The following is a 25,953-nucleotide window of genomic DNA, read 5'->3' as shown; positions in this document are numbered from 1 at the left end:
CCGGCCCCGCTCCAGTTCCCGGTACCTGAGGCCGCGCCGGGCCCGGCGCCCCCCGCGCTCCGTCCGGCGGCGGCACCGCCCGCCCGCGCCCGGACAGCCGCAATCCATCCCCGAGCCCGCGAGCGACCGCCCCGCCCGCCCCGCCCGCGGGCCGGCCCCATCGACCCGCTCGGCCAGCAGCTCCACACTCCTGCGCTGCTGCCCGCCCCTCGCCCGGCCGCGGGAGGGGCGGCGCGGACATCACTGTCCCCGTCGCTGTCACCATCACCATCCCCGTCCCCATCCCTATCCCCATCCCCGATCCCATTGCCATCACTAACCCCAGTCCTATCAGCGTCCCCTTCATCGCCATCGCCTCCATCCCTATCTCCGTCCCAGGACAAATCTCTGCCCCCCTTCCCCGTCCGCATCCTCATCCCCATTCCTATCCCGTTCCCAATCCCGTTCCCATCCCCATGCCCATCCCGTCTGCAGCCCACGGTGCCCGCTCCGCTCCGTGTCCCGCCGGGCTCGCCGCGCTGGGCACGGCTCCGGGGCCGCTCCCGGTTCGTGCCCGAGGGAACGGGAACGCGGAAGGAGCGCTCTGCACAACGGGGAAAAGCCAGAGCGGGCTGCTAAGCCCGGGTTCCCGCTGGTCCCAGCACCAGCGGGGTCCATCCCCCCGCGGCTCCCGGGCAGCTCCGCCTCGGCTCCACAGAGATCGACCGTCTCTAATGAGGGAATGGCAGAACAGCTCTGATGGAGCAGAGCTTGCCCCAGAGCCACGCGCATTTATACAGGCTCTTCCAAAACTGTAAGATAAGCACGCCAAAAAAAAAAAAAAAAAACCAAAAAAAACCACCACCCCACTACAATACAGAGGAACAGAGAAGAGAGCACGGAATGAAGAACCAGACATGGAGAAGTGGGATGGAGCTTGAAACTAGTCTGTAAAAAAAAAAATTAAAAAGAGGAAGAAGAAAAACCAAAGTGTGCAAGACCATGAACACTATGAGAAATATCCTAAAATGCAGAGAGGTGGTGGAATCTTAGTTTCATTGTTACCATAATCTTTATGCTCTGTGATACAAAATCTCACAGGACTTGAAAGTAGTGACAACAAATTAAACTTTTAAAATACATGTCTGCTTCCCTATCAACACACTTTCAAGAGCAAAAAAAAGTGATATTGTTTAGACACGCAAGCTAAATTAAAGCAAAATTTTGAGATGCATATGTTAGTGACTAACAAGCTGTAAAAGGAAATAATAGACAAAGTCTATCAAAAATATTGAATAAAATGAACTATCATAGGCTTAGATAAAATTGCAAAATCAGATTCTGGTCCTGTTTGGTTTGGTTTTGCAGTCAATGTTAGTACTCTCTGTAGTCACTGTTGATTAATATTTGAGAATTAAGCTCACAATACCAACCTAAAGATAAGCAGGTGTATGTCACATCTTGCAGATTATTCAGTAATTACCAGCTAACAGAAATAAAGCTTTTTGCAAAATTTAGCTATTGCATATTTTGGGAAGTTTACAGCAAAAATTCCTAGGAAACAATAGTAAGCAATGAATGCACATGAATAAAAAGTATTTAATTGTTATTAAGTGATACATAAGTGATACATTAAGTGATGATATAGATGTGAAGTTATTTTAAATGCTACTCATAGTAACAAACTGTTGAAATCAAACATTGTATTTACCCTTCCTATAGGTTAATGATTGAAAAAATCCACTCCCTCTCATATAAAAATGTGATCATCATATATCTGGGTGAGTTTTGCTGCTCGCCTTGACTTATTTCCCGTAGATAAAAAAAAGCTACTTCTTAAAACAAACAAACAAGCAAACAAACAAAACCACACAAACCCCCCCCAAAACCCCTCAAATTTGAAGAACTTTTAGTGTGACACCGGTCTGAGGGGTTTTTTTTTGTGATCCTGAATTTCTTAATCCAGCTGTATTTTAATTTGCATATAATAACACTAAGAGACATCCAACTAGTCTGATGCCCCATAAAACTGGTTGTTAGAAGCAGTAAGATACAATCCCTACCCTGAAGCATTTATAGCATAAATGGCTCATGGACGAGCAATGAATTATGCTCTTGGTTCAAACAGTCCTTTTTTGATGTACTTTGAGTATACATTATAAATACAGTATTGATTTGTTGCTCTTCTGGCCTCACTTTCACGATTGGCTTTCAGCCAAAACTGGCAAAATGTGCAATATGGTGCTTTTACATGAAACTGTGACTTCACAACTTTATAAAGAGATTTTAGGTAAACTGAATTTCTTAGACAAAGCTTCAGGAAAATAGCAGTCCTCTTGAAATGGTGCATTCTGTAGAATAAAGAGAAGTTGGAAAATATATAAAATGACACTGCAAAAACATGCATGCATCTCACAGCATCTAATTTTCTTGGGTCTAGCAGATCTTTGTTTAGTATTTATACAGAGATTCAGTAAACTTACACGGCTTATCCAAGTCAGTTCATCAGCAGCAAAACCTGAAGAGAAAACCAAAGAGTTATGACTACAGTACTATGACAAAGAAACTGCATGCAATACTTTCCTACAGCTAATAGTGCCTTTACTAGATAACATATTGAAAAATATTATGCATAATTTATATTAAAATGGGGTGAATGTTTTATACTAAAGAAGAAAACAAAAAACAAGCTACTGCATTTGAACAGGGAGAATAAATAAGGCAGCAGGGAAAGCTGAGATTCCCAGGCTCTTGTCTTACCTGATCACGCATTGACAAAAAAGTTCAGCTTGGTTTGTTGCCCTTGGAAAATGCCTTCCCACAGTGATCGGCAGTAGTGATGACAAAATATCTGCTATACAGATTTTCTCTATTTTTATGCTTTAGTCTCCTTTGACAGTGGAAAGAACATGAAATCCCCCCTGAATTAAGACCAGCTTTCTGGGTGTAGCTCCATGTGTTCCTCTCATGTATATGAGTTTTCTTCTTTAAGAGGCAATGCAGCAGTTGGCACCTCAATATGGCAACAGAGTTAAATCCACCTTGTTAAGGTTTTGATTTTAAGCATTTTGACTGGGGCAGGCAAACAGGAGGGCACTGTTGTCCTTCAGGTGGAGTACCAAGATTTCTTCATCACAGGATGAGGCATTTGTGGTTCCTGGGGCATCTTGAGATAAACAGGTCAACATTGTCAGAAGGCCAGAAGTTTGTAGCTATTACACTTTAAAATATCACAGGACTTCTCTATTTTTAGCTCTTGATTAAGTAATTTGCTTCCCATTGTAAAAGTTCCCATGATGATCTTGTGTCTTCTCTGAAAGAAACTATTATGAGAATGATTTCATTTTTGTTTTTACTGCACCTTTTTCAGGAATTAGATTTTAGTAAACACATGTGATAAAACAATAAAACAATATCTTGAAAGCATACATATACCGCATATTTATTTTTCTTGCTGTAAATATTTTAGTTACATAGCATAGCATTTTCGTAGGCAAAACAAAATTATATCTAGTTCCCAGCAGCACTGTAATATTTTCATAAGATAAAACATTCACAAAACATGCAAACCTCCTAAATTGCATTTATCAAGAAAATTTGAATTTAGCATCTGCTCATATATGTTCTACTTACAAGAATATAAAAGCTGATTTGGAAGTAATAGATCAGATCCCAAGAATGAAATTTAATACTCTGTTGGTCTCACAATAGAGCTCTACAAAGGAATTGAATCTACTTATTTTAGAGAAATGCTTCCTTCAAAAGAATTTGGAACAGATCTTTGATGAACAAGATGTTCACGTTGCTGAACAAGGCAAAGCAACAGAAGAAACTGTATTAAAAATTCAAACTGACAAAGTCAGTTTTGATCAACTTCTCCTTAGGGAAAGGACACAGTCTGAGTGTTCAGGACCAGACTCGGTGTAGGATGCACGACACTGGAGTGTTCCCCTGTCCTGTTGGGTTAGATCAAAAGTCCATCTAGCTCAGACTCCTGATGTCTTCCCAATGCCTCATAATGGATGCCTGGGAAAATGGTGTTGGAAACAAGGGAGTTCTTTCCACGGTGCATCCTTCTAGTTTTTAGAAATAAATGAGTACCAGCATCCTTATCTGGAAGGATGTTATTCAGCCAATGCATTTAATAGATTTTGATGGACCCATGAATTTGGCTAATCCCTTTTGTGAACCCAGTAATGCAAGAGCTGTTATGGATTTATTGAGGCAGAGTCTTGTGACATAACAGAAAATGTTGTTTTGCTTGGGTTTAGGCGATTGGATAACAATCCTGTCACACAACTTATAATCCTTGTTCCATTTCACCTTTGCATTATTTGAGTTTTAACTTGTTTGAACCATGTCTCTTATTTGACAATCTTATATTTGTCTTCAACTGTCCTTGAGGTGTTCTCGCATCCTAAGTCCAGCTTGGCAAGAAGCCTGTTGTGACTCAGGGAATGATTTAATTGCCCAATTATCCCCACTGCCTTCCTCTCCATCTGGTCCAATTCTTGAGAGGCTGAAATGAAAACATTCATATGAATACATAGAATATAGTTAGACTGTTAAAGTTACAATTTCCATTCTGTTTTCAGACCCTTTTTTGTGTATTTACAAACATTTTGTGGTTCTGACCCTTGCTGAGCTGCTACATGGAAGTTTTCTTAAATGTTTTACCTGATGAAAAGGCTCTAAGAAGTCTTAGTGCTTAAACATGTATTATTTTGAATAAAATCTATGCTGATCACTATGAGAACTACTTACAGGAAAAATGTTATTCTGCAAATGTAATAGAAGAAAAAAACCACAAATATTTTTGTGATGTAATTTTATATCAACCATTACTTTTAAAAGCTGTAGAAAATTAATTGGAACTGAGAGCCTTTTCTGCTTCCTACTGAACATTATTTGCAAATATTAGCTAGTAATGAAATTAGAGATGAGTAAAACTCATGACCAAAACTCGTTTGGGGAACTTGTCATCACTTACTTCAGTCTCTTTACTCTGCTGATTTATAATAGGAAAGAAAACAGGAAGCTTAATTGGCAATGGAATTTCTCAGACTGAAAATTACTAAATTGCTATCACACAATTATTTTCAGTAGATGAATTGTAATCATTAATTGTTTTTAAAAAGACAATTTTAAAAACCATTTGAAAACCTATTCAAGCAAACCAAAAAGTAAATTGAAAGTAAACCTTTTGGAAGTGCTCTGAACGACAGAATTACCATGCCATTGAGAGAAATCATATGGAGGAGTGGACTGCACGTGTAACCTTCATGCATGCTGACAACTGTAGAGAGCCTGCTGCAGGAATAGCTGGAAGAAAAAGGCCATAGTCAGATCAACTTAGCAAAGCTAGCAAAGTGGGCCTCAGTCTCACGGATACAGTGTCCTTGAGATAAGGAAGACACGCAGAATTGAGAAAAACATGAATGCCGAAGTGCTTAGCTAAGCCGCACAGCTAGACCAATGATGAGCTCAGATTTTGCACTATGCATGAGCTAATTAAGCACTGTATTTAATCGCCACTCTGCGTATCAATAAACGAGACTTTGCTGATGACCGAATTGGTGTCCGCGTCTCCCTTCTCCGACATTTGGTGAACCCCGACGTGCCTCCGTCGCTGAAAAGAAAACGGTTTCAGAAAACGGGGGAGAACGCGCCACGGTCGGTGAAGTAGAGTTGGGGCCTGCTGCAACCGGGTCGGTGTCAAACGACGTAGGGAAGACACCCCCAGGAGCCATAAAGGTGGTCCTGGGCCATACGTGCTGCCGAAGCCGGAGAGTTGCAACAGCGCTGACGACGAAAAATGGACAGGCAAGCAGCATATGATTTATTTATAGTACATATACATATACTACATATATACATATATATATACTATATACTACACATAGATAAGTTAAGGTTAAAAGAAATTAATCCCAGGAAGGACATACCGGGGTTGTTAGCCTGGGATTATGCTAAAGGTTTATTCTCTAATCCTCACACCGTGCATGATTTGAATGAGTGGCGTAAGTTAGGGGATGCACTGTGGGAGGCGGTATTAGAGGATGATAAAACAGCAAAAAAGCTGGGAAAGATCTGGCGGGTAGTTCACAACGCACTGCTAAAGCAGCAGGCGGAGAGAAAGGCGGCTCGGGAGGCAGTAAAGGCATATAAAAGGAATGCTCAGTATGGTGATAATGAGCCCCGAGCACCCAGCACGACCAGAGTAGAAATACCTATCTCTGGGGAGGCGGCAGGAATGACAGACATGGCTAGCTGCGCTTGGCCCTCGGCACCCCCCTTAGAAGAGCTTGAGGAGGATTCCGCCGCGGCGGCGGAGACAATTGCAGAAGGCGGAGTAACCCCGCCTTCCGACAGCGAAGGGCCCCAGACCGGCGGCGAAAAATCCCCTTGCCAGTCTGAGCCTACCGCCCCTAAGCCCACCGTGGAGCCAGCTCCGGTCCCTAGGGCGGAAAGCGACCTGTGGGAGGAGATGGCAAGACGGCGGGGGGAGGCGTGGAGTATGCTAGCCAGACACGGCTTGGAGACTGGGGACGAGAGCGCTGTTGACGCAGCGAAAACCTGGGCTTTCCCCGTCACGTATACACAGGGAATAAACCAGCAAGGACAAGCCGTCCAAGTAGGAGCATACTCGCCTCCCGACTGGAAGCTGCTAGCCCAGCTAAGACAGACAGTGAGTCAGTTTGGTTTCCGGAGTGAGCCAGCTAAGCAAATGCTAGATTTCTTGTTCGATACATACCTGCTGTTGCCAAATGATATGAGAAGTATAGTGAAACTGATTTTCACGCAACATCAGCAGTTGCTATTTAACGCCCACTGGCAAGCTCTTGTTCAGGAGTCAATTGCAGTACAGAGGGGCCCGGGAGATCCGTTAGCTGGAATTACCATAGACAAACTAATGGAGTTAAGACAATACCGCAGGACAGAGGCTCAAATGATTTCGAGACCCGACAAAGTTAGGGAAGCCGTGCGTCTAGTAAGGAATGCCATCAATCAAGTCAAAGATAGCTCAGGCATACCCATGTATATGGGGATAAAACAGAGAAGAAATAAATCCTTTGGGGACTTTGTAGATAAGGCTGCTGCTGCTATTAAAAAGGCAGGAGTCCCAGAGTATATGAGAGGGGCGCAGGTTTTCTTAGTTAATGCACTAAAAGAATTAGGCTTAGGGCTGCAGAAACAAGCCGAGTCCACACAGTCACAGGTGTTAGCCGCTCTTGCTCCGCTCCGTGCTTCTACGGCGGCCCCAGCCACATCGAACGACCACCGGCCTCCCTCGGCGCGCTGCTACAGATGCGGGTGGATGCGGCGCGACCCGACGGGCGCCGCCGATCAGCCCCCGGCGGCCGCCGCCATATTGGCCCCAGTCACAAGTAGCCGCCGTGACACCAGCGCCATCTCCTGTCTACAACCAGCCACAACAGGGAGCCTGAGACTCGACCTAACAGCCGCAGTAAAAACATCTTTGATGACAGCTCGCTCCGTCAAAGTCCCAACGGGAGTTTATGGCCCAATAAATATCAAAGGACAAGCTTATGGAGGACTAATAGTGGGACGCTCGTCGAGCTCCATTGTAGGACTGTTTGTGCTGCCAGGTGTCATCGATGCAGACTACACGGGAGAAATACAAATAATGGTTTATACTCCTTTTCCTCCTCTGACAATTGAGGCAGGTCAGCGTATTGCTCAATTTATTCCACTTCCACAGTTGAGCCGGGGTGTTCAACCACAAAGACAAACCCCACGTGGAGACCAAGGATTCGGATCATCAGGTATTGCTATGCTCACAATGGATCTCCATACCAGACCCAAAAAGAAGGTGAAACTAACCTATGCAGGAGAGACAATAGAAATGATAGGACTCCTAGACACTGGGGCAGATACCAGCATTGTCTCACCAGAAAAATGGCCCCACAACTGGCCATCAATGCAGACCACGGATACCGTGACAGGCGTCGGAGGATTCACCCTTGCCAGAAAAACTCCTCCAATAAGGATCACTATAGATGGGCAAGATTTGGTGACTGTGTTGTCCGTAGTTGCATTACCACCATCGGTACAATGCCTAATTGGAAGGGACATTTTGGCTCAGATGGGGGTCGTTTTATCCAACGAGCACTCTTTGGGGTAATTGCCATTGCTTGGACTTTCCCAATCCCAATCACCTGGACTACCAATGAACCGGTAATGGTTAAGCAATGGCCTCTAACAAGGGAAAGTCTAATACAAGCACATCAACTCGTAAAGGAACAATTCCAACAAGGACATTTAAAACTCTCAACAAGCCCATGGAACACGCCAATTTTTGTGATCAAAAAGAAGTCAGGAAAATATCGTCTTCTACATGATTTAAGGGCAGTAAATAATCAGATGGAGGCAATGGGGGCATTACAGCCAGGCCTCCCCAACCCAGCAATGCTCCCACAGCATTGGCCTCTTCTAATCATTGATCTAAAGGACTGCTTCTTCACTATTGCCTTACACCCTCAAGACACTAAAAGATTTGCGTTCACCCTACCAGCAATAAACAGAGAAGAACCTGATAAACGGTATGAATGGACTGTTCTTCCACAAGGAATGAAAAACTCGCCTACCCTGTGCCAACTGTATGTGGATGCCGCACTACAACCATTGAGGATACAGTGGCCCAACACAATTATTTATCATTATATGGATGATATCCTCTTTGCTCAAGAATCAGCATTTACAGACACTCAGATGCAGGAAATTCAAAGCACCCTAGCAAAGGCATCCCTCATAATAGCTCAAGAAAAAATACAGCGATCCACACCATGGAGGTACTTGGGGTGGTCTATCACAGACCAAATCGTACGGCCGCAGAAGCTCCAGCTTACAACAAAAATCACCACTCTAAATGAGGCACAGCGACTGCTAGGAGATCTGCAATGGCTCAAGCCGATTGTTGGGATACCCAACTCCTTGCTAGACTCCCTCAGGCCACTACTTAAAGGAACTGACCCAACCGCACCCGTAACCGTGACCCCACAACAACATGAAGCCCTCAAGGGTATTATACGCTGCATCGATGAGGGGTTTGTCTCCCGCCGAAATATCTCCTCGCCCATCGATCTTACCATCTGGAGTACTGCCAACCACCTACTCGGTGCACTCACACAGCTACAAAAGAAAACACGGGAGACACGGGTACTAGAAAGAACAGCCTCTCAGCAGCCGTCCTTGTTGTGCGTGTGGGGGGTCATGGTGTGAAGCCTGGGTAGCCCTAAAGTGCGGGGGCTGTGGGGACTGCTCGTGGGTGGAACAGAACCAGAACAGCTCCTGTTAGCTTGGGCCCGGTGGGAACTTACCAACTGGATTAAGAGGCAGCACATCTATGCAAATTCACACATTATCGCTGCAAGATGCAGACATAAAGTCCCACACCTGCCTTGGCCTCAGGTAGGACCAATTAAGCCCGGTACAGACCCAGAGGAGGTATTAAATCAAAGTATAGAAGAGGTAAAACAACTGCAGATAACAGGGAGCAATACAGGGCGTAAAAAGAATAGGCCGCCAAAGAAATCAAAATGATAATCATTACACTGCTTATGCTTGCTAACTTTGCTCACACAAAATCTTTTCCAATGCAGCATGCGCCTCGGGAAAACGTATAGGTAACATTCACTAACATAACAAGACAAGAATCAATCTGCTTAAGTCTAGGAGGAGTACAAAATCCTTTTAAAACCTGCCTAGTAAGGTTGCCAGTATGGTTGCAAGAAGTTCAAGGGAATGTGCTGCATGAATTTATCTAACCACTCTGAGTCCATCCACAAAAAGATACAAAACACGCAGCAGAAATTACACAACCTAAAAGAAGAAGATGGTTGGGGCATTGACGAGTGGTTAAAAAGCCTAGGTCTTAGGGGATAGATTCAAACTGTTATTAAGTATGCTATTATAGTGTTAGATATATTCTTGTGCTTAGCTTTATTGCTACCTTGCTTGATAACTTGCTTACAAAATTTTATTCAAAAGACTGTCAGCAAAGCTTGACATACCACTCTTCTAGCTCAAAAAGAAAACGGGGGAAGTGTAGAGAGCCTGCTGCAGGAATAGCTGGAAGAAAAAGGCCATAGTCAGATCAACTTAGCAAAGCTAGCAAAGTGGGCCTCAGTCTCACGGATACAGTGTCCTTGAGATAAGGAAGACACGCAGAATTGAGAAAAACATGAATGCCGAAGTGCTTAGCTAAGCCGCACAGCTAGACCAATGATGAGCTCAGATTTTGCACTATGCATGAGCTAATTAAGCACTGTATTTAATCGCCACTCTGCGTATCAATAAACGAGACTTTGCTGATGACCGAATTGGTGTCCGCGTCTCCCTTCTCCGACAGACAACCAGAAAGCCACTTGAACACCAGGGCTGGCAGAAATGCACGTGTGAGCATGAATACCTGTCCTGCTGGAGATGTGATCCAAAAACACCAAAGAGGCCTTAACAGAGAGCCAAAAGTACATTTTATATTTACACTGATTATCCCCATTAAAGCAACTCTCCTAAAGGTCAGGTCAAGCAGTTCTCTCAGCACAAGTCCAATCAGATGGAACTGCTGATAATCTGACCCCTATGTTCAGAACACAGAACAGATTTTTACATTTGTGCTTTTGCACATTCCTGGGTGAATAATCACAATGATTCACGGAGGCACATTGCAACATAAGGTGGTATTCAAAGGGAATGCAAGCATTGCCCGATATGGCAATAGGGAACTGGGAATGTATAATGCTCCAGAGAAGGCAGGGATTCTCCTCGGAAGGGTCTAAAAGCAAAAAAAAACAATGTCCCACGTTGGTTCTTACCCCATTAGCAAGGGAGACCTCCTGTGCATGTGTGGGTTCTAAAGAGAACACACAAATGGATTAAACTGGAAGCTGTTCTACAGCGAAATACAGGAGGTAAAGTTCTGTTTCATACATATTCTAAAACCAGTTGTCTTCTCAATGCAGATGCTCTTAAACTGCACCAAAAATGAAATTTTATCAGGTGAGGAATTGCATGGACAGAGCTACTGGTCTGGGGCTTTGCGGTGCATTATTTTTAGATCAAACAGTTTCAAAGTGAATTGTTCATAAAGGTCAAGTCTGTTGGCTTGTTAGGATGGCACACCAAATTGAACAGGCATGTAGTGCTCTAAATAGAGATTTTAATGCCCCTATTCTCACAGTAAGGACTAACATAATTAATGTAATCTGTTTGTCTAGAAGATTTTGTCCAATTTACATATTCATTAGCATAATTTACCAGACTGTTTGCTTATAATATTCTTTTTTAAAGCAGCAGAGTGAGAGAAACACTTGGATACAATGTGCTAGTTTTGATATATTTTTGATACTGGACACGTGAACACCATCATAAAAAATAGGCTCTGGCCTTCTTCAAAGACATCCACATGATCCTCACAGTGCCAGACAGCACTGTAGAGCTATAAATCAGCTTTTATATGTTTTGGTGATTCATTAAGGTATTATTTCAGGAAAATTTCCTAGAGTCTTTGAGCTTGACAAGCAAGGAATCCCAACTTTACAGAAATGAGTTAATAGTTTATTTATATATTACCAAACAGATAGAATAAACCCTGTATATAGGCACCCAGCATTCAGAAAGAGTGCTTTGAAATTGTTTTCATTTTGCAGGTAAGTGGCATTTTCACTAGAAATAGATTGAGTTATATACTTATCGAAGAACACAGTCTTTTTAAAGTGTTCCACTGCTGACTAACTTAAGCATTATTGTATATTGTTTCTAAATAAATCATAGATCTTAATAAGAAACTTGGACTGCAGATAGCTGTGATAATTGAAAAAGATGCTGCCCAAGCTGTTCACTGCCTTCCCCCAGATCTGGTGGAGGGAACATTCCCTATTCTGTGAGAGAACATTCCCTATCCTGTCAGAAAGAAGGCAGCCAAATAATTTAACCCATCAGAAGGGGTATTTTTAGTTATGCCCTATTTTGTCTAGAGACAATTGGAGAGTGCTTCTCCAATAGAACTGTGGATGCTATAATATCCAGATGACTGACACTATATATTCAAGCAGCACCCTGCTGCATCCAGAGAAGGACACCTGTCCCTGTGACTTCCAAATTCTCCTCCTAGCTCTCCTCTCCTCCCTGCATTATCTTGAAGTAAATACAGTAAGAGTAATGTGGCACAATGACCATAGATGTAATATAAAAACCTTATAACATCTATTGTCTTCTGAAAGCTAATCTGAGGAGTCAACAGTTTGGGTCAACTGAATAGAATATATTTTTATCAAAATTCACACACCAAGGAAAAATCCAAACACATATAATATGAGTGTTTCTAAGCAATCCTCTTATGAAAAGCCGTTTAGAATAACAGGTCAGATATTAGCAGCCAAACCCCCTCAAAAGTTGATAAGCAATGGTGAAACCAGAAAAATGTCTCAGAACAGAAACCCATTTGTTTACCTGTCACACGTTCAATTACTTACAGTTTCAAATTGTTGGGTAGCAAAAAAACCCCCATGGTGCCGTTGCACCCTCTATGACTCTTCATGCTACTTCTTTTGTGAAATGACCTACAAGGTTCACCTTGATCCTCTTTTCCAATCCAGCTTTTCTTCCTCTGGTATTTGCCACTGTTTTAAGGCTCAGATTTACCCTTGTGGGCTTCTGTGCTCTGCTGGAAAGCTCACATAACAGTTAAACTGCTGCTAAACTGCAAACTGGTGACACATTGGTTTTATTTAGCACGTGGTTGACATCTCTGAAAAAAAAGAAAAAAAGGACCACTCAATTAAAAATAGTGATTTTACATAAATTTGTGAGTTATCATGGCTTTTACTCAAATTAATGTTCATGCCACAGTGAATGTGGAAGTTGATGCAGATCAGGCACTTACAGCTGTGATTGATTTAGGTTCTCAGTTCAGCTGAAGTGCCTGGGTCACATGAAAAAGGCAGCAATACATGTTTGTTCCAGCCAAGGAAGTAAATAGGTGCACTGAGAACACATAATTTTTCTATTACACAAGAAAGCCCAGGCTTTCTGACCATGGGCAATCTGTGCATTGCTATTCCTTGGCTCCCAGGTGTGACTGTGTGGAGCCTGTGCAGTACAGATATAACTCAAGGGCAGAGGTTTGTGCCCTGCTTTGCAGTTGTAGGAATTCTGCTGCCATCCTTCTGCTAGCTCTCTTACAGTGGCATTATAAAGGCATTTTAAAGATGTTATGAGAAAGAACAGAATAACACCATACAGATAACCAATTTTGAATGGAAAAGCAAGCTGAAAATAGGAACACAGTTTCCCTTGACTTTTGCCGATTTTGTCTCAGCCCAGAACATCAAGTTTTTGAGGCATCATATTTTTAGCCAATTTTTTTTCCAGGTTTGTCTTTTGATACATGATTTGTTGTTATTCCTACCAAATAAAACGGAAAATAGTGTTATGATCACAACAGTTCAAGGATATAAACAAGCCCCAGTTTATAAGTTTCTCTCTTCCTTACACACCTTGTTTCAGTGTACCAAGAATTATAGTTGGGTTTTTTCCCAGCTTTCATTTAGAAAAAAATATGGTTGTACTAATTATATTTTGAAAGTTAATGGTTTTAGTTGATCTATGTTGAACTCTTGGAGAGCAGCCACATCAAATGAGTTCCTGGTAATTTGCCATGACTTCATCATGTGCAGCTCCATGAAATTACATGCCTCCCATATGGCTGTTCCTATAGCTATGCCAAAATCAACCAATTACACTGTAATCTTGCTTGTGGCCCTCCTTGGAGGAAATCTATACACATCCTTTATCTGGATATTTTTTATATTATAAAATGTTTTGGGGTTTTTTAGCTCTTTGTAGTATTCTCTCAACTATTGGAAAACCCATTTATATTAAAATGCTCAGAATATGATAGTTAAGTGATTAAGCATTGTACTTTTTAATAATTACATACAATAAAGGCATATTGTCCAATGGATAACCTAGACATGACTTTTCTTGGTTGTTTCTCTAGCTTTTATTGTCATGTTTAGCTGGGCTTAAGGGCTGTTCAGTGTGATGTACTGGATATTAAAGTGCCTTTTAAATTCAGTTTATGCCAATCTGAATGGCAACATGCTGATCCAGGCATCAGCTTCTCAGCCCTCCTGGGCATTTCCAAAATCCTTCCACCCCTGGAACTTCCTTATGTTTTTGGTTTTTTGCTTTTTTCTCTTGCACTTTACCACACTTCCCAGGCCTGGATCTATATATGGATTCACAGCGTTGTTCTTTCTGCATGTTCAAGGGCAGGCCATTAACTGCATGAAAACGATCCAGAGTGAGCAGGATGCTGAAAAGCTTCCCACACAGCTTAGCAAGGGATTTGTAATGCTTTTGTCTAGGTACACACTTCTTCAGGCTGAGGTACTTGTGTGAAATTTTAATAGTCAGCATTGCTGGAGCTGGTAAACCATACCTGCATCTTGGAAAATTGTGGAGCCTCACCACTTATTTGTATAACACTTGCAGAAAGCTGTCTGCAAATTCCTTCCATCTGAATCAAATAAACTGCACCTCTTTTTACCTGTTGATTAACAGAAATACTTTCCTTCTGACTTTAATCCTCTTCGTTATTCATTCCTATTCATCTGCATTCCCTTGCTCTGTGTTTACATTTAAACTGCCTGGAGGCAGATGGCAACAGAGGGAGGATGCTCTGCAATGGTAATTACTTCTGTTATTATGGATGTTTAGGAAAAGATCACCTGCAATCTAACTGTGCTTACAAAAGCTGGACTTGGTGCATCATAGAAGGATGCTGTTTCTAGATTATGTGTGCTGTATAGGATTTCACAGAATCATAGAGGCTGGAAAAGACCTCTAAGACCAGCCCAGCACCATCATGCTCCCAGCTAAACCATGTCCCCAAGTGCCACATCCACATGCTTTGTGAACACTTTCAGAGATACTACCAGATAAAGGCAATTCAGGCTTTTGGTCACTCCTGTTTCATTGATAAGATTGAGAATATACAAAGACATTGCCTCTACATATTAAAAATTTTGTTTCTGGTACACCCTGAAACAATGAAAGACTTTTCATAGCTCAGGAACTGACTTTTAGAGAAACAAGGATGAAAAGATTCAGAAAATTACACCATGAAAACAGACTGTAGGCTTTTCTTTACCAAAGAAATAAGTAAAGGTTGGAAAACCTTTCCATGAAAGAAATATACCAATCAGCACAGCAACCCTGCTGGATCTAGCTGATTTTCAGCTTTATAAACTCAATTTTGTGATTTAAGCACAAGACTTCTATGCTAAAAATATCCACCAAGATAATCTAGATGCCAATGCATAGAACTACAAAATGTCTATACAGAAACCAGAATTGAAATTTAGATTGATCTATTTGAATTTGGATGAGTTAATATATCAAACTTGTGTTTATGGTCCAACAATGTGAGATAATATTGCCTGAAGAGAAATCTTGCCCCTTTATTTTATTGGACTGGCGCCTGAGTCCACAGCCACCTGAAAACTGCATCTGGCAAGGCTCATAAAATGAAACCTGAGATCTCATGGCCAGGGAGTTCAGTCTTTAAACCCCTTCCCTGGCAAAACTGTGATTGACTTGGCACCTTGACACTGAGAGAAATCCTATGCTTTTTTGGTCCTCAAATGTAAATACGACTGTAATTCAGTAAACTAAAATGCACCAGCACTGCTCTTTTTCAATGTCATACTTCATGCAGACTCAGGAAGAACACACACTGATAGCAAGAGATTGCAATGGAGTTGCTTAACAGAGTTGTTTCACTTTCCATATGACCTGCAGTACTATTTTGTTCTGCTCAACCTTTTTGTTCTACTCAGTGCCCCACCATTTCCCAGAAAACACTTGTACTCACAGGGAGGAAAAGATAAATTCAGCAACGGGATATTTTCTGTAGAGTGCATTACAGTAAGTGCTTTTGGGTGTGATTTAAAGTTTTATAGTGAAATGATGCTTCTGCTATCAGAAAGTCTCCAGCACACTATTACAGCCATTCTACTCTCCGTCCTTTCACTTTGCTATTAAGGTTTAGCAAGACTAATCAGGAGCATTATTTGGGAATATTAGGTAATATAATTGCTGGTCAGCTATGGAACACTAATGATTGTTCTGTTCTGAAGTCTCACTGCAGCTGGGTGAATTAACTCTGGTCCTGATCCCCTCTGTGCAGGCTCTGTGAGCTATATGGCCTGGACAGGACCTGCCAGCTCCATCCTTTCCACATGCCTCAGGTTTTTGGACCTTGTTTTGTGCTCCTCTGGGAAGATACTTTAACTCCAGCAGCTGGAGCCCAAAGCTGTTCTCTCATTCCATGCTTCCATCTGCCAGATGCAGCAGTTGAACCTGCTGCATATATAACTCTGACTACCAGGTAATAAAACTGAGAAGACAGTGAAAAGTCCACATGGTAGTTTATATCCTAACTGTAGTTATTTTAGATAAATATTTACCTACGCACACACAGCAGCACATACAAAGGAAAGGGCTATTTGCACTTTCTCTGAAAAGCTTTCAGAGATATTCATCTTTAATATTCTAGCTTAGCACAGCTCACAAGCTACACAATATCCTGCAGAAATCCCTTTCATTATCTGTAAAATGTCTCATAATGTTCTAGTCATAATTTGCTTTGACATTAAAATAAAAATGTTAATATTCTCAATATCTCCTTTCCTTGCCTATGTTCCTCAGGAAGATCTGGCAGCCCACAGAAGCCAGATGGTGACTTGAACTTCTCAAATGAACTGCCTGGCTGCTGCTACTGAAAGGGATGGTTTTGCTCTCTCCTCTCTCATCCTGAAGGGCACGTACCTAGTCCTTCCTTTGCTTTGGCACTGACTCTAGTCTATCCCTCCAGTGAGAAAAGGCAGAGGCTATTAATTAGAGATAGCTGAAACCAGGTGAGGATAACATGCTTGAAGAAGGAAGCAAGAACACTGTGAGACTGCTTGGAGGGTTCCCTAAGGGGCACAGGGCCACCTGCAGCTACACAGCTCCGAGGTGGAGTCAGGACATCAGAGCAGGACAGGACCAGCGTGGAGGCTACCAGAGGGATAAAGCATGTCAAATATCAAGCCAGCAAGCAAGGCTAGGACAGCATAGACCTACAGCATAGCTCAGACAAAATCTGAAGGGCCAGAGCTGAGCTTAACTGGGTCTCCAGTTCTTTGGGACAAGAACTGTGGGGTGGAGACCCCTGGTGATGCTTATTAGAGCCATTAAGATCCATTGGTGCCTGCTGAGCCCTGACAAAGACCAGTGCTCATTTTGATGGACTACCAAATTTGTTCACTGCTTGACATCTGATTATGCCACGAAGCTCACACCTTGTCATTGCCAAGGCAGGAACAGAAAGCAAAGGACGGAAAATACCTGAAATACCCAATATGAGAACTGTTAAAACACTAAGATACTTTGAAAACTAACAAAAAGTAGTGTGTAGCTGCAGTACACCACAGGGCAACGACTGGGCTAGGCTGGAGTGCTTAGCATTCTGTCCTTCAAAGCCTGAAGCCTTGTGAAAGAGAAGAGTACAGACTATATTTTGTCCACCTGAACACCTGACCCCAACAGTACATTGTGCCTTTCCCTCTTTGGGACAAAGATGATGAGGGGGATCTGTCACATCTCTCTTACAAGGAGGGACTGCGGGAGCTGCGTCAGTTTAGTCTGGAGAAGACTGAGGATCTCGTTAATGCATATAAACATCTCAAAGACAGGTACCAAGAGCACGGTGCCAGACTCGTTTCAGTGGTGACCACCAACAGGATGATGAGTACTGGCCATAGCCTAAAAGAACGAGAAGTTTCACCCCAGAATGAGGAAGAATTTCTTTACCCTGAAGGTGGCAGAGCACTGGAACAGCTGCGCAGGGCCGGCCTGGAGTCCCCACACCGGAACCATTCCGAACCCTCTTGAATGCATTCCTGTGTCATTGCTCTAGGTGACCCAATGCTCTCCACAGGTCCCTTCCAACCCTAACAGCTCTGTGATTGGAATGGATTGCCCATGGAGGCGGGGGAGTCATGTCCCTGAAGGTGTTTGAGGAAAGCCTGGACGTGGCACGTGGTCTGTCTGACATGGCGCTGCTCGCTCCCCGGCGGCCTCGGGGGTGTTTTCCAGCCCGGCTGACCCTCTCTATACCCACGATATACACTGGCCGGGCAGCCCCGCCGCTCCCGCCGCCCTGAGGGCGCTCCGCGCTCCGCCCGGCGGGCGAGGCCGCGCCACCGCACGTCACGGGGCGGGGCGGGTCAGCCATCTTGGGCTCGCCGGGCAGCGAGCGAGCGGGCGGGGGCGGAGGCAGCGCCCGCCCTGCGGAAGTCCCTCGGTGCCGCCGAGCGCAGCCCGTCGAGCCCCGCCGGAGCCCAGGGCTGCCCGCCGTCCCCAGCACCGCCGCTACCGACCAGCATGGCAGGGCGGCTCCCGGCCTGCGTGGTGGACTGCGGCACGGGGTGAGATGCGGCCGCTGACAGCTCGGGGCCGCCCGGGGCGGGGCCGGGCGGGTTCCGCCGCCGATGCTGCTGCAGATGGCGGCGGGGGTCGCGGTGCTGGGCCGGGCAGCCGCGCCCGAGCCGCTGCGGGGCCGGTGCCGGGAGGGATGGGCCGGGCCGGACTGGGCTGGGCTGGGCTGGGCCGGGCCGGGGGAGCATCCAGCCGCCTTCCCTTCCCCGCCCTTCGCTCTCCGCCCGGTGGGAGCCGTGTCCCGGCGTGGCCCCGCGCGTTGCTCTCGGGCCGGTCGGGGCCGTCCCCATCGGTCCGGGCCGGAGTGCGGGACCTTGTGCGGCGGCCAGGGCCGGGGCAGGCGAGCGGGGACGCGGCTCCACGGCTGCCCGGAGCCCCTAGGGTGCCCCGGCTCGGGGGAGTCGCCGCTCTGCCCGGCGCCGTCTGGGGGGATCGTGTGCATTTATTTTTTTTTAAATGTGCGGATAATGTCATTTATTCTATGTTACTTCTCTCTGTGGAAGAAAAAAAACCCCTCCCCTTCCATCGAGCAGGCGCAGAGGAACTTCCTTAGTTTTGTCAAAGCCTCTTCCTGCTTTCGGGCTTTTATACCTTATAAGGCAGTTTTCAGTGTCAAACCTGAACCAAATCCGCTTTGGAAACGTTTCTTTTCGTTCGGCAGCTGCCAGGCGGTGCAGAGAGCGCGGTGCCAGTGCTCCATAGCGCAAGGAGCGGTGCGGAGCAGGCCCCGGGGAGCCGGGCTCGCTGGGGCAGGGCGGCAGCCCCGGAGGTGCCCCGGGAAGCCGGGCCGGGCCGGGCGGGATCCGCGGTGCCGCTGCAGGAGCGCCCTCGGGAACCGCGACCCGCGCTGGGACCCGCAGGGCCGACGGAAAGAGGAAGCGTCTCCGTCAGGCATCAGTTTTTCATTGGAAGGGAAACAGCGCTGTGTTTTCAAGGCTCTTTAGTTACCACTGATGGCCTGCTGCTTCTTTAACTCCTTTTTTTACTTTTGTTTCACTTCTCATCCCTCTTGCTAAAAATAAAGAAAATTTTCAGTGAGTGCTCTGTAGATGTAGATATTTATCATGCTTTCTTGAAAGGGCATGTTCTTCTGCAACCTAAGCACTTGTTTCTGAAAGCAAGTGCTCATCATCCCCTTAAGAGAATCTGTTTGGTGTCGGACATTAGTAAGTCGTTCTTTAGGAAGAGCAGGTATATGTGTGTGTGTGCCTGATGTCTGCATGTCTAACAGTTGGAGGAAGAAGTCATTCGTGTAGTGAAAGCAAAATTAAAACCTTGAATTCTGTGGGATGGAGGAAAGCTATCACAGTGGGAATGAGGGTGTGTGGCTGAGTCTAACGTGTATATGTGCTGTTTGTCTTTCAAAGCAAAAGATCTGTAACTTCTCTGCCACATGCCACCAGAGGCTTTTTCCCATCCCACGTGTGTGTATCACCAGCAGTCCCGTTAAAGGCAATAATTATGTCTTTATAGGTTTGTAAGTACAGGTTGTGACCACTGGATTAGAAATTCACTTAAAGCTTTCAGCAATGCCTGCAGCGTGCAAGCACAGAGCTGTGTAAGAAATAACTTTGTCTTGTTGATGTGAGAGGTATACCAAGACACACGAGTGTTAAAACAAATGTTCCTGCAGAAGATGTGTGTGCAAGTACACCATTAATCAAGTTCACTTCAGAGGGTGTACTCTGTAATGCTCTTGAATATGATGTTAGCCAAGTCTTGCCCCTGTTTAATTTATTTATTTCCCTACAAATCTTTTAAAAATGCTCCAAGATGCTGTTTTATTGCGCACTTTTTTTTTTTTAATGCAGCCCAGCCTATTTCACTCTCCAGGCTTTTCATTGCAGGTGCATTTCTTCATCCAAGGTTTTTCTTCCATAAAATTCTGCTTCAAGAAAGTGGGGGAAAAGATTTGTAGCACTGTAAAGATTACAGGGTGTTGTTGAGGTGGTTTAAATTCAATAATTTCAGTAGACAAAAATATAAAGTTGTGAATTTACAAAGGAAAAACATAATAGTTGAGATGAAAAAGAAATAGATAGGTAATAGTGCAGTGGGTTATGATAGCATCATCATACTCTTTGCTTTTATTTTTTATTTTGTGCAGCCCTCCCAGTCCATCTCACTTTTTGTGTGAGACCACAAACTATGTCAGCCCTGTGCTCAGTGCAGATCAGCTGAGGTCTCAGTGTTCTGTCCTGTCTGCCAAAATGACAGAAGCAGACAAATTAAATATAGCTCTCAAAAAGAGGAAAAGAGGTTTTGAAAATACAGCCAAAACAGAAAGGATGAAAGGAGCTACCTTGCTTAGAATAGGCTTTAAAATGTGCACTGGTTTTCCAATAAGTAGGCTTTTTCACAGGGAAGGGTTGATAGTGTGTAATCTCAGGAGAATTGACCTCAATCAGCAAAAGGGCAGGTGTAGAAGTGGTATTGAAGAGTGTCTTCCTATGTCTTGTGCTTGTAGCCACAGTTCAGTTTGTTTATCTGAGTGTTACATTTTGGGCATTTTTTTTTTAATATGTGTATGCATTTTTGCCAGCTAAGACAGAGGGGTGAGAAAGGCAGTGGAGTTCTGCTTTTCAGCATCAGTCTGCACAGATTATACAAATGATAAGGACTTCATTCAAAGCATAAAGAGACCAAAACACAGAAAAGATTGGGGAGATAATATAGTGACTGTTACTTGAGGTTTTAACAGCTTAGTCAAACTTTCAGGGGTCATCTAAGTACGTGTCATACAGCTGGAGCTGGGAAATGGGTTTTATCAGTGACATGGCAATCAGATGCAGCTGAAATTCTTCCAGTGTTACATTTGTTACCCTGACATTTGCATTCTTTGCTTAAACAAACTTGATACCTGGAAAGTAAGGGAATTGATACCTAGTAAGAGCAAGTAAGTATTTACTTGTGGTTTTAGAAGCACCTTGTGTGAAGCACTGTCCTTTTAATGGTACAGTAGTTACAGGCGTGATATGAAAAATCTGAAGAGCCCAGTTAGTTTAACGTAACTGTTAAACCCAGTATTATTTATTTCTATAACTAGAAATAGTTATATAGATATAAGATAGCCTTGTCTAGTTTAAAGTATATTGTTTTGTTGGGTAATCTGTAGACCAACGCTGTGTACCTTATTATCAGGAAGTCTTTGTCCATGTTAGTAGTGGATTTGACTTCACTTGGCTGCTGAGAGCTTCTCACTTTCTCTCCACAAAAGATGGGCACCAGGTCCATGAGCAATGAGCTATGAAGTAGCACCTATGTTCTGTTCTGTTTGTATCCTTCAAACACTGGCAAATTTTTGATTTTCCTGAAGTCAGTAGGTATGCTGTGAATGAGACTTACTTCACACTTTGGTGTATCTAATTATTACATGCATATTAAAACAAAAAGTCAAAATAGAAAAATGAGATGGAGTTCTTCCCGTGAAGTATGTGAGCAATGTGTCAAGGAAAGAAAAAGGCTCTTAGTCATTTTTTAATCACAGTAGGCTGCAGTCTTTTGCTCTGTGCCTTTTGGGTATTTGAATTGTTCTTGCCTCCTCTTCTACAGGCGAACACAGCACTGCCTGCAAGTCATGATTAAAAGCTCTCCTACGCCACTTTGGAATTTAGCTTGATTAGGTTGACAAGTAGATTTTAACTGTGTCTTTCTGTGTGAATGCACTTTTTTCCTTCAGTGTAACTTGTATAACACTGAATTAGCTCATTCAGGATGGCAGATAATTGCAAGTGTTCAAATTAATGGCTCTTCAGCTGAGCTGCAGTAAGTGGCTATGCAGCTACTGCACTTCCAAAATGAGAACTTAATTATAGCACTGAAAGGGATTTACAGAATATTATTTGTATTTTCTATACCTGAACTTTTATTTCTGCAGGTTTGTGTGCCATTTTTCAGTGGCTGCCAGGTGGATCCATTCAATACTTGAATGTCACTGGTGACCAGCTTCTCTAATGTACCCAAAATCATGTGGGGAGGGTCATGTCTGTTGGTAACCTTTTACTTGAGTGAATTTGTTTTATGATTGTGTGGAAAAAACCCAACCTGTTGTCATGGGTCTTGTTGGGTTTTTTTTGTTTTTTGTTTTTTTTTTTAAATAAAAAAGGCCCCTTTTTTATTTCCCATGCACAGGTTGCAAAAAGAGATGTTCTTTTTAAACTTCTTTCTTGCATACTAGGGGTGAATTAAAGGTTTTGGGGTTGGCTGGAGAAAGATTTGCTGTTCTTGATGGGAACTCAGGATTTCTTCAACACCTCCTGGCAGTCTGGGTTCCTGCTGAGCTGAGAGCCAGGAGGATTGAGGCTGCTCAGCATTTCCAGGGTTTCTTGATGTGGAGTTGCAAGCTGTTTTTTGGAATGAGTCACATACATCTCTCAGAGTTTCTTGGCTATTCGGTCTCTCTAAACAGTGCTGTGAATGAAGGAAGAGTAAATTTGGGCACACAGAACCTCAGAGAAGCAGAAGCTGGCTGGAGTGAGCTTTGCTTTGGGGGAATTCTCTACAAACCCTACTGCTCTAGTTAATCTTCATGCAACACCTCTATAGCTCTTAAGGAGAACAAAGTATTTATGGGTTGAGTGTCTTCTGATGTGATAAGGTATATGACAGGATTATGTTGTTCTGTTTTATCTTCTGGGTTTTGACCTGAGTGTGTAAATGAGTGCAAGATCCATGAAAAGCAATAATCTACAACAGACAGCAAAATCTGTGAGGTGAGAAATCCAATGCTATAAAATCAAGGTAGTGGGAAGTAACAGCCTGTTCTGTGAGCTCTTGAACTTTTTAGTATCTTATACTGTGCCTTGAATTGATTTTTCTTTCCTTATGTTCCAGACATGGGTTATTTCTGCAGGTTTTTCAAAGCCTAACTTATGTTTAGTATAAAGATTTCAGCACCATGGTGTTTTTGCAGTTTATACTTCAACTGGATATCTTGTCATGACCTTCTGTGGGCTCGAGTCTTCATGAAAGTTTTCTCTTTGGGCTGAATTTTCTCTGTGTTGTGTCATCCCAGAATTAATTTTTCAGTATGGAAAGAATGGATATTTATTCTCATCTATTATCAGATATGGAAAACATAAAATATTTCCTTGATGGCATTTGGAAAAATAGTCTTCTGGGGTTTTAAGAGTATCTGCTGCTTGCCAGTGGCTGAAGTGTGGTTAGGGAGGGAGGGGAAAATGTCATCCTTCATGTGGAAAAAGGAATTGTACTAGGTTAAGAATTGATTTAATACATTTAAAAAACATTTGCTAGGAGACTTGGAAGGCTGGTGATGACCTGTGGTGTCTCTTGGATGATTCTAATACATCATAGTCCTTGTTGCAACACTAAATTATGCTCAGAGTATGCAATATAACTAGGAATAATAGGAATTCGGTTAGGAGTACGTATATTTCTATTGACACACTTTTTTTTTTTTTTTTTTTTTTTTTTTTTTTTTTTTCAATTCCTTCATAGGAATCAGTTTATACCTTGTTTTAGTGCATTTCAGAAGCCATTCAAGAGGCATGGCACCTTCCAGTCCTTCTGTTTTTGCTCTTCTTTTCCTGTGTTTCACTTGTGCTTGATACAGAGGGAAGGGGCGGTGGCATTTCAGGGTAGAGGACAAACCCACTTGCATCTCTGGGCTGGATCTGTAAAGTTAATGATTAATGGCCCTCCTCCTGTGGAGTGCCGGGCTCCTGCTTGGGGCGAGGTTTAGGGTGTACCTGGGACGGGCAGGTTCCCTTCTTGTTCCTTGGTGTGCTCAGTACCTGGCTTGGACTTTCTGCCCAGCACGTGTGTGGATTGCATGACTCCTGTGGGCGTTTACTTCTCTAAATTGGTTGAAAATACAAAGTTTTTAGGAGTTCAGAAATACTGCACGAGTTCTGAGTAGTAATCCATGCCCTGTGTTGTTTTATAGGCACATATAAGAAACTTTGCAGTAGGTCTGTTAGTTCATGCCGTTGGAAAGTTTCGACATAAGGTTTCAACATTTAGTTTCATCACTGCAGATTTTATGTGGGACATGCTGAAAGGTCTTGACAATTTCAAACAAACTTCTATAAAACTTAAATGAACGCTTGTCTATAATTAGAAGACTTTAGAGAGACAAAGTTAATTTCAAAGGTAAAATAAATAAAAACATACTTGAGTTTTTCCCCAAGGAAATTCCAAGTTCTTTTCTGCTCATATGAGACAAGGAATCTCTATTGCTTTAATGTTTAATTTTTGGTTTTGGTCACTGAACTAAAATATATTTAGGTGTGCCAGTCTAACAGAAATCATCCTTGGGTAGATACTTAAAAATATTAATTGGATTGCAAACTTGATAGTGCCCATAGCAGGATTATTTTAACCATCAAAATGAAGCAGCAATCCTTTCCAAGTGCTACTGGTGATGTATTGCTGGGTTTTGTTCATTCAGTTATATCCAGAATTAAAAAAAATAATAATTTTATCCACTGACTTCATGTAGGGTATAATATGTCTCATATTTTTTTCTTTTTGTTCTGATCATGGGCTTGCATTTTCAAGACTAGACGGAAAAACTCTAGATAAATGTACTGTTTTAATTTTTTCTAGGATTTCCTTTTTCTCTTTATTATTCTCTTGTGGTCAGTGCAAATGTTTGTAGCTGTGCACAGGATGTGTTTTGGCAAGCTCAGGCTGAAGAGAGCAAGATGCAGACAGGAGGTTATCTGTTGATACTTTATTTTAATAAATAAATGCTATCAATGGATGAATCCAAATTGTAATTCTTTACTTAACACCATATCTGTTATCTAGGTTTTCAGTATTTTCTTCCCAGTATTTTTTTTTGTTGTGACTTGCCTTAGATACAGAACATTGTATTGTGAAAACTCTTGCAGATGATAAACAACTGCTCGCATATTTACTGTCAGACTTCAGAATCTCTGTGATCCTGTTAAATGAGACCTGCTTTTTATATTAAACAAGATTTTTACTGGTATGTTTTTGCCCACAGCTGAGTGGGATATTTTTTCTACGAGCCAACTGTTTCTAATCGGAACCGTCTTTTATGAGAAGTGTGGTGTAACACGATAAATGTGTAATCTGGTGCTTTAGTGCAAGCCTGCTCTCGATGGAAAACGTTTGGTTACCTGCAGAAAGGCTGAAGTGGTGATGGGTGCACGGGGCAGACTGGGAGTGCTGGGAGAATCCCCTGGTGCTCCTGCCCTGTCAAAGCTGGATCTCTCAGTGCTGAAATTGTGCAAATAGCAAGCACAAAAGCTCAACTTTTTCTCCGCCCCCCCCCTTTTTTTTTTTTTTTTTTTTGATGTGGAATAACTTTACAGTTTTAGCCCCGTATTACATTTCCTTGAAGAAACTTCCAAGTCAAGTCAGGCTTTTTCTGCATCATAGGACTTAGATTTCACCTGTTTAATTTCTTTTAATTAAGTGCAGGATTTTTTTTGCTTGCGGGTTATGTATGTGATCATTCAGTTGATCCTTCCT

At 43.1% G+C, this 25,953-nt stretch overlaps 2 protein-coding genes and 1 long non-coding RNA gene across 3 annotated transcripts in view; 1 reads left to right on the top strand and 2 right to left on the bottom strand.

Moving 5' to 3' along the window:
• Positions 1–76, bottom strand: part of SLC35F5 (solute carrier family 35 member F5) — a 29,653-nt gene extending 29,577 nt beyond the window's left edge. The window contains exon 1 of the mRNA XM_014870833.2: positions 26–76. The gene's annotated coding sequence lies outside the window, so the exon portion shown is untranslated. The remainder of the gene's footprint in view (positions 1–25) is intronic.
• Positions 77–1,438: 1,362 nt separating this feature from the next.
• Positions 1,439–18,147, bottom strand: LOC148223234 (uncharacterized). The gene is made up of 5 exons (XR_015804918.1): positions 17,863–18,147; positions 12,477–12,751; positions 2,740–4,498; positions 2,463–2,497; positions 1,439–2,330 (listed from the first exon to the last, which is right to left on the bottom strand). It is a non-coding gene; the product is annotated as an uncharacterized LOC148223234 (long non-coding RNA).
• Positions 18,148–18,251: 104 nt separating this feature from the next.
• The window catches only part of ACTR3 (actin related protein 3), a 28,898-nt gene continuing 21,196 nt past the window's right edge, over positions 18,252–25,953 (top strand). The window contains exon 1 of the mRNA XM_014870836.2: positions 18,252–18,479. Coding sequence (XP_014726322.1) covers positions 18,436–18,479 — 44 coding nt within the window. The 5' untranslated portion in view covers positions 18,252–18,435. The remainder of the gene's footprint in view (positions 18,480–25,953) is intronic.

Source organism: Sturnus vulgaris, chromosome 7 (assembly GCF_052056855.1).
Source record: "Sturnus vulgaris isolate bStuVul1 chromosome 7, bStuVul1.hap1, whole genome shotgun sequence".
NCBI lineage: Eukaryota > Metazoa > Chordata > Aves > Passeriformes > Sturnidae > Sturnus > Sturnus vulgaris.
This window is presented reverse-complemented; position numbering and strand designations above follow the sequence as displayed.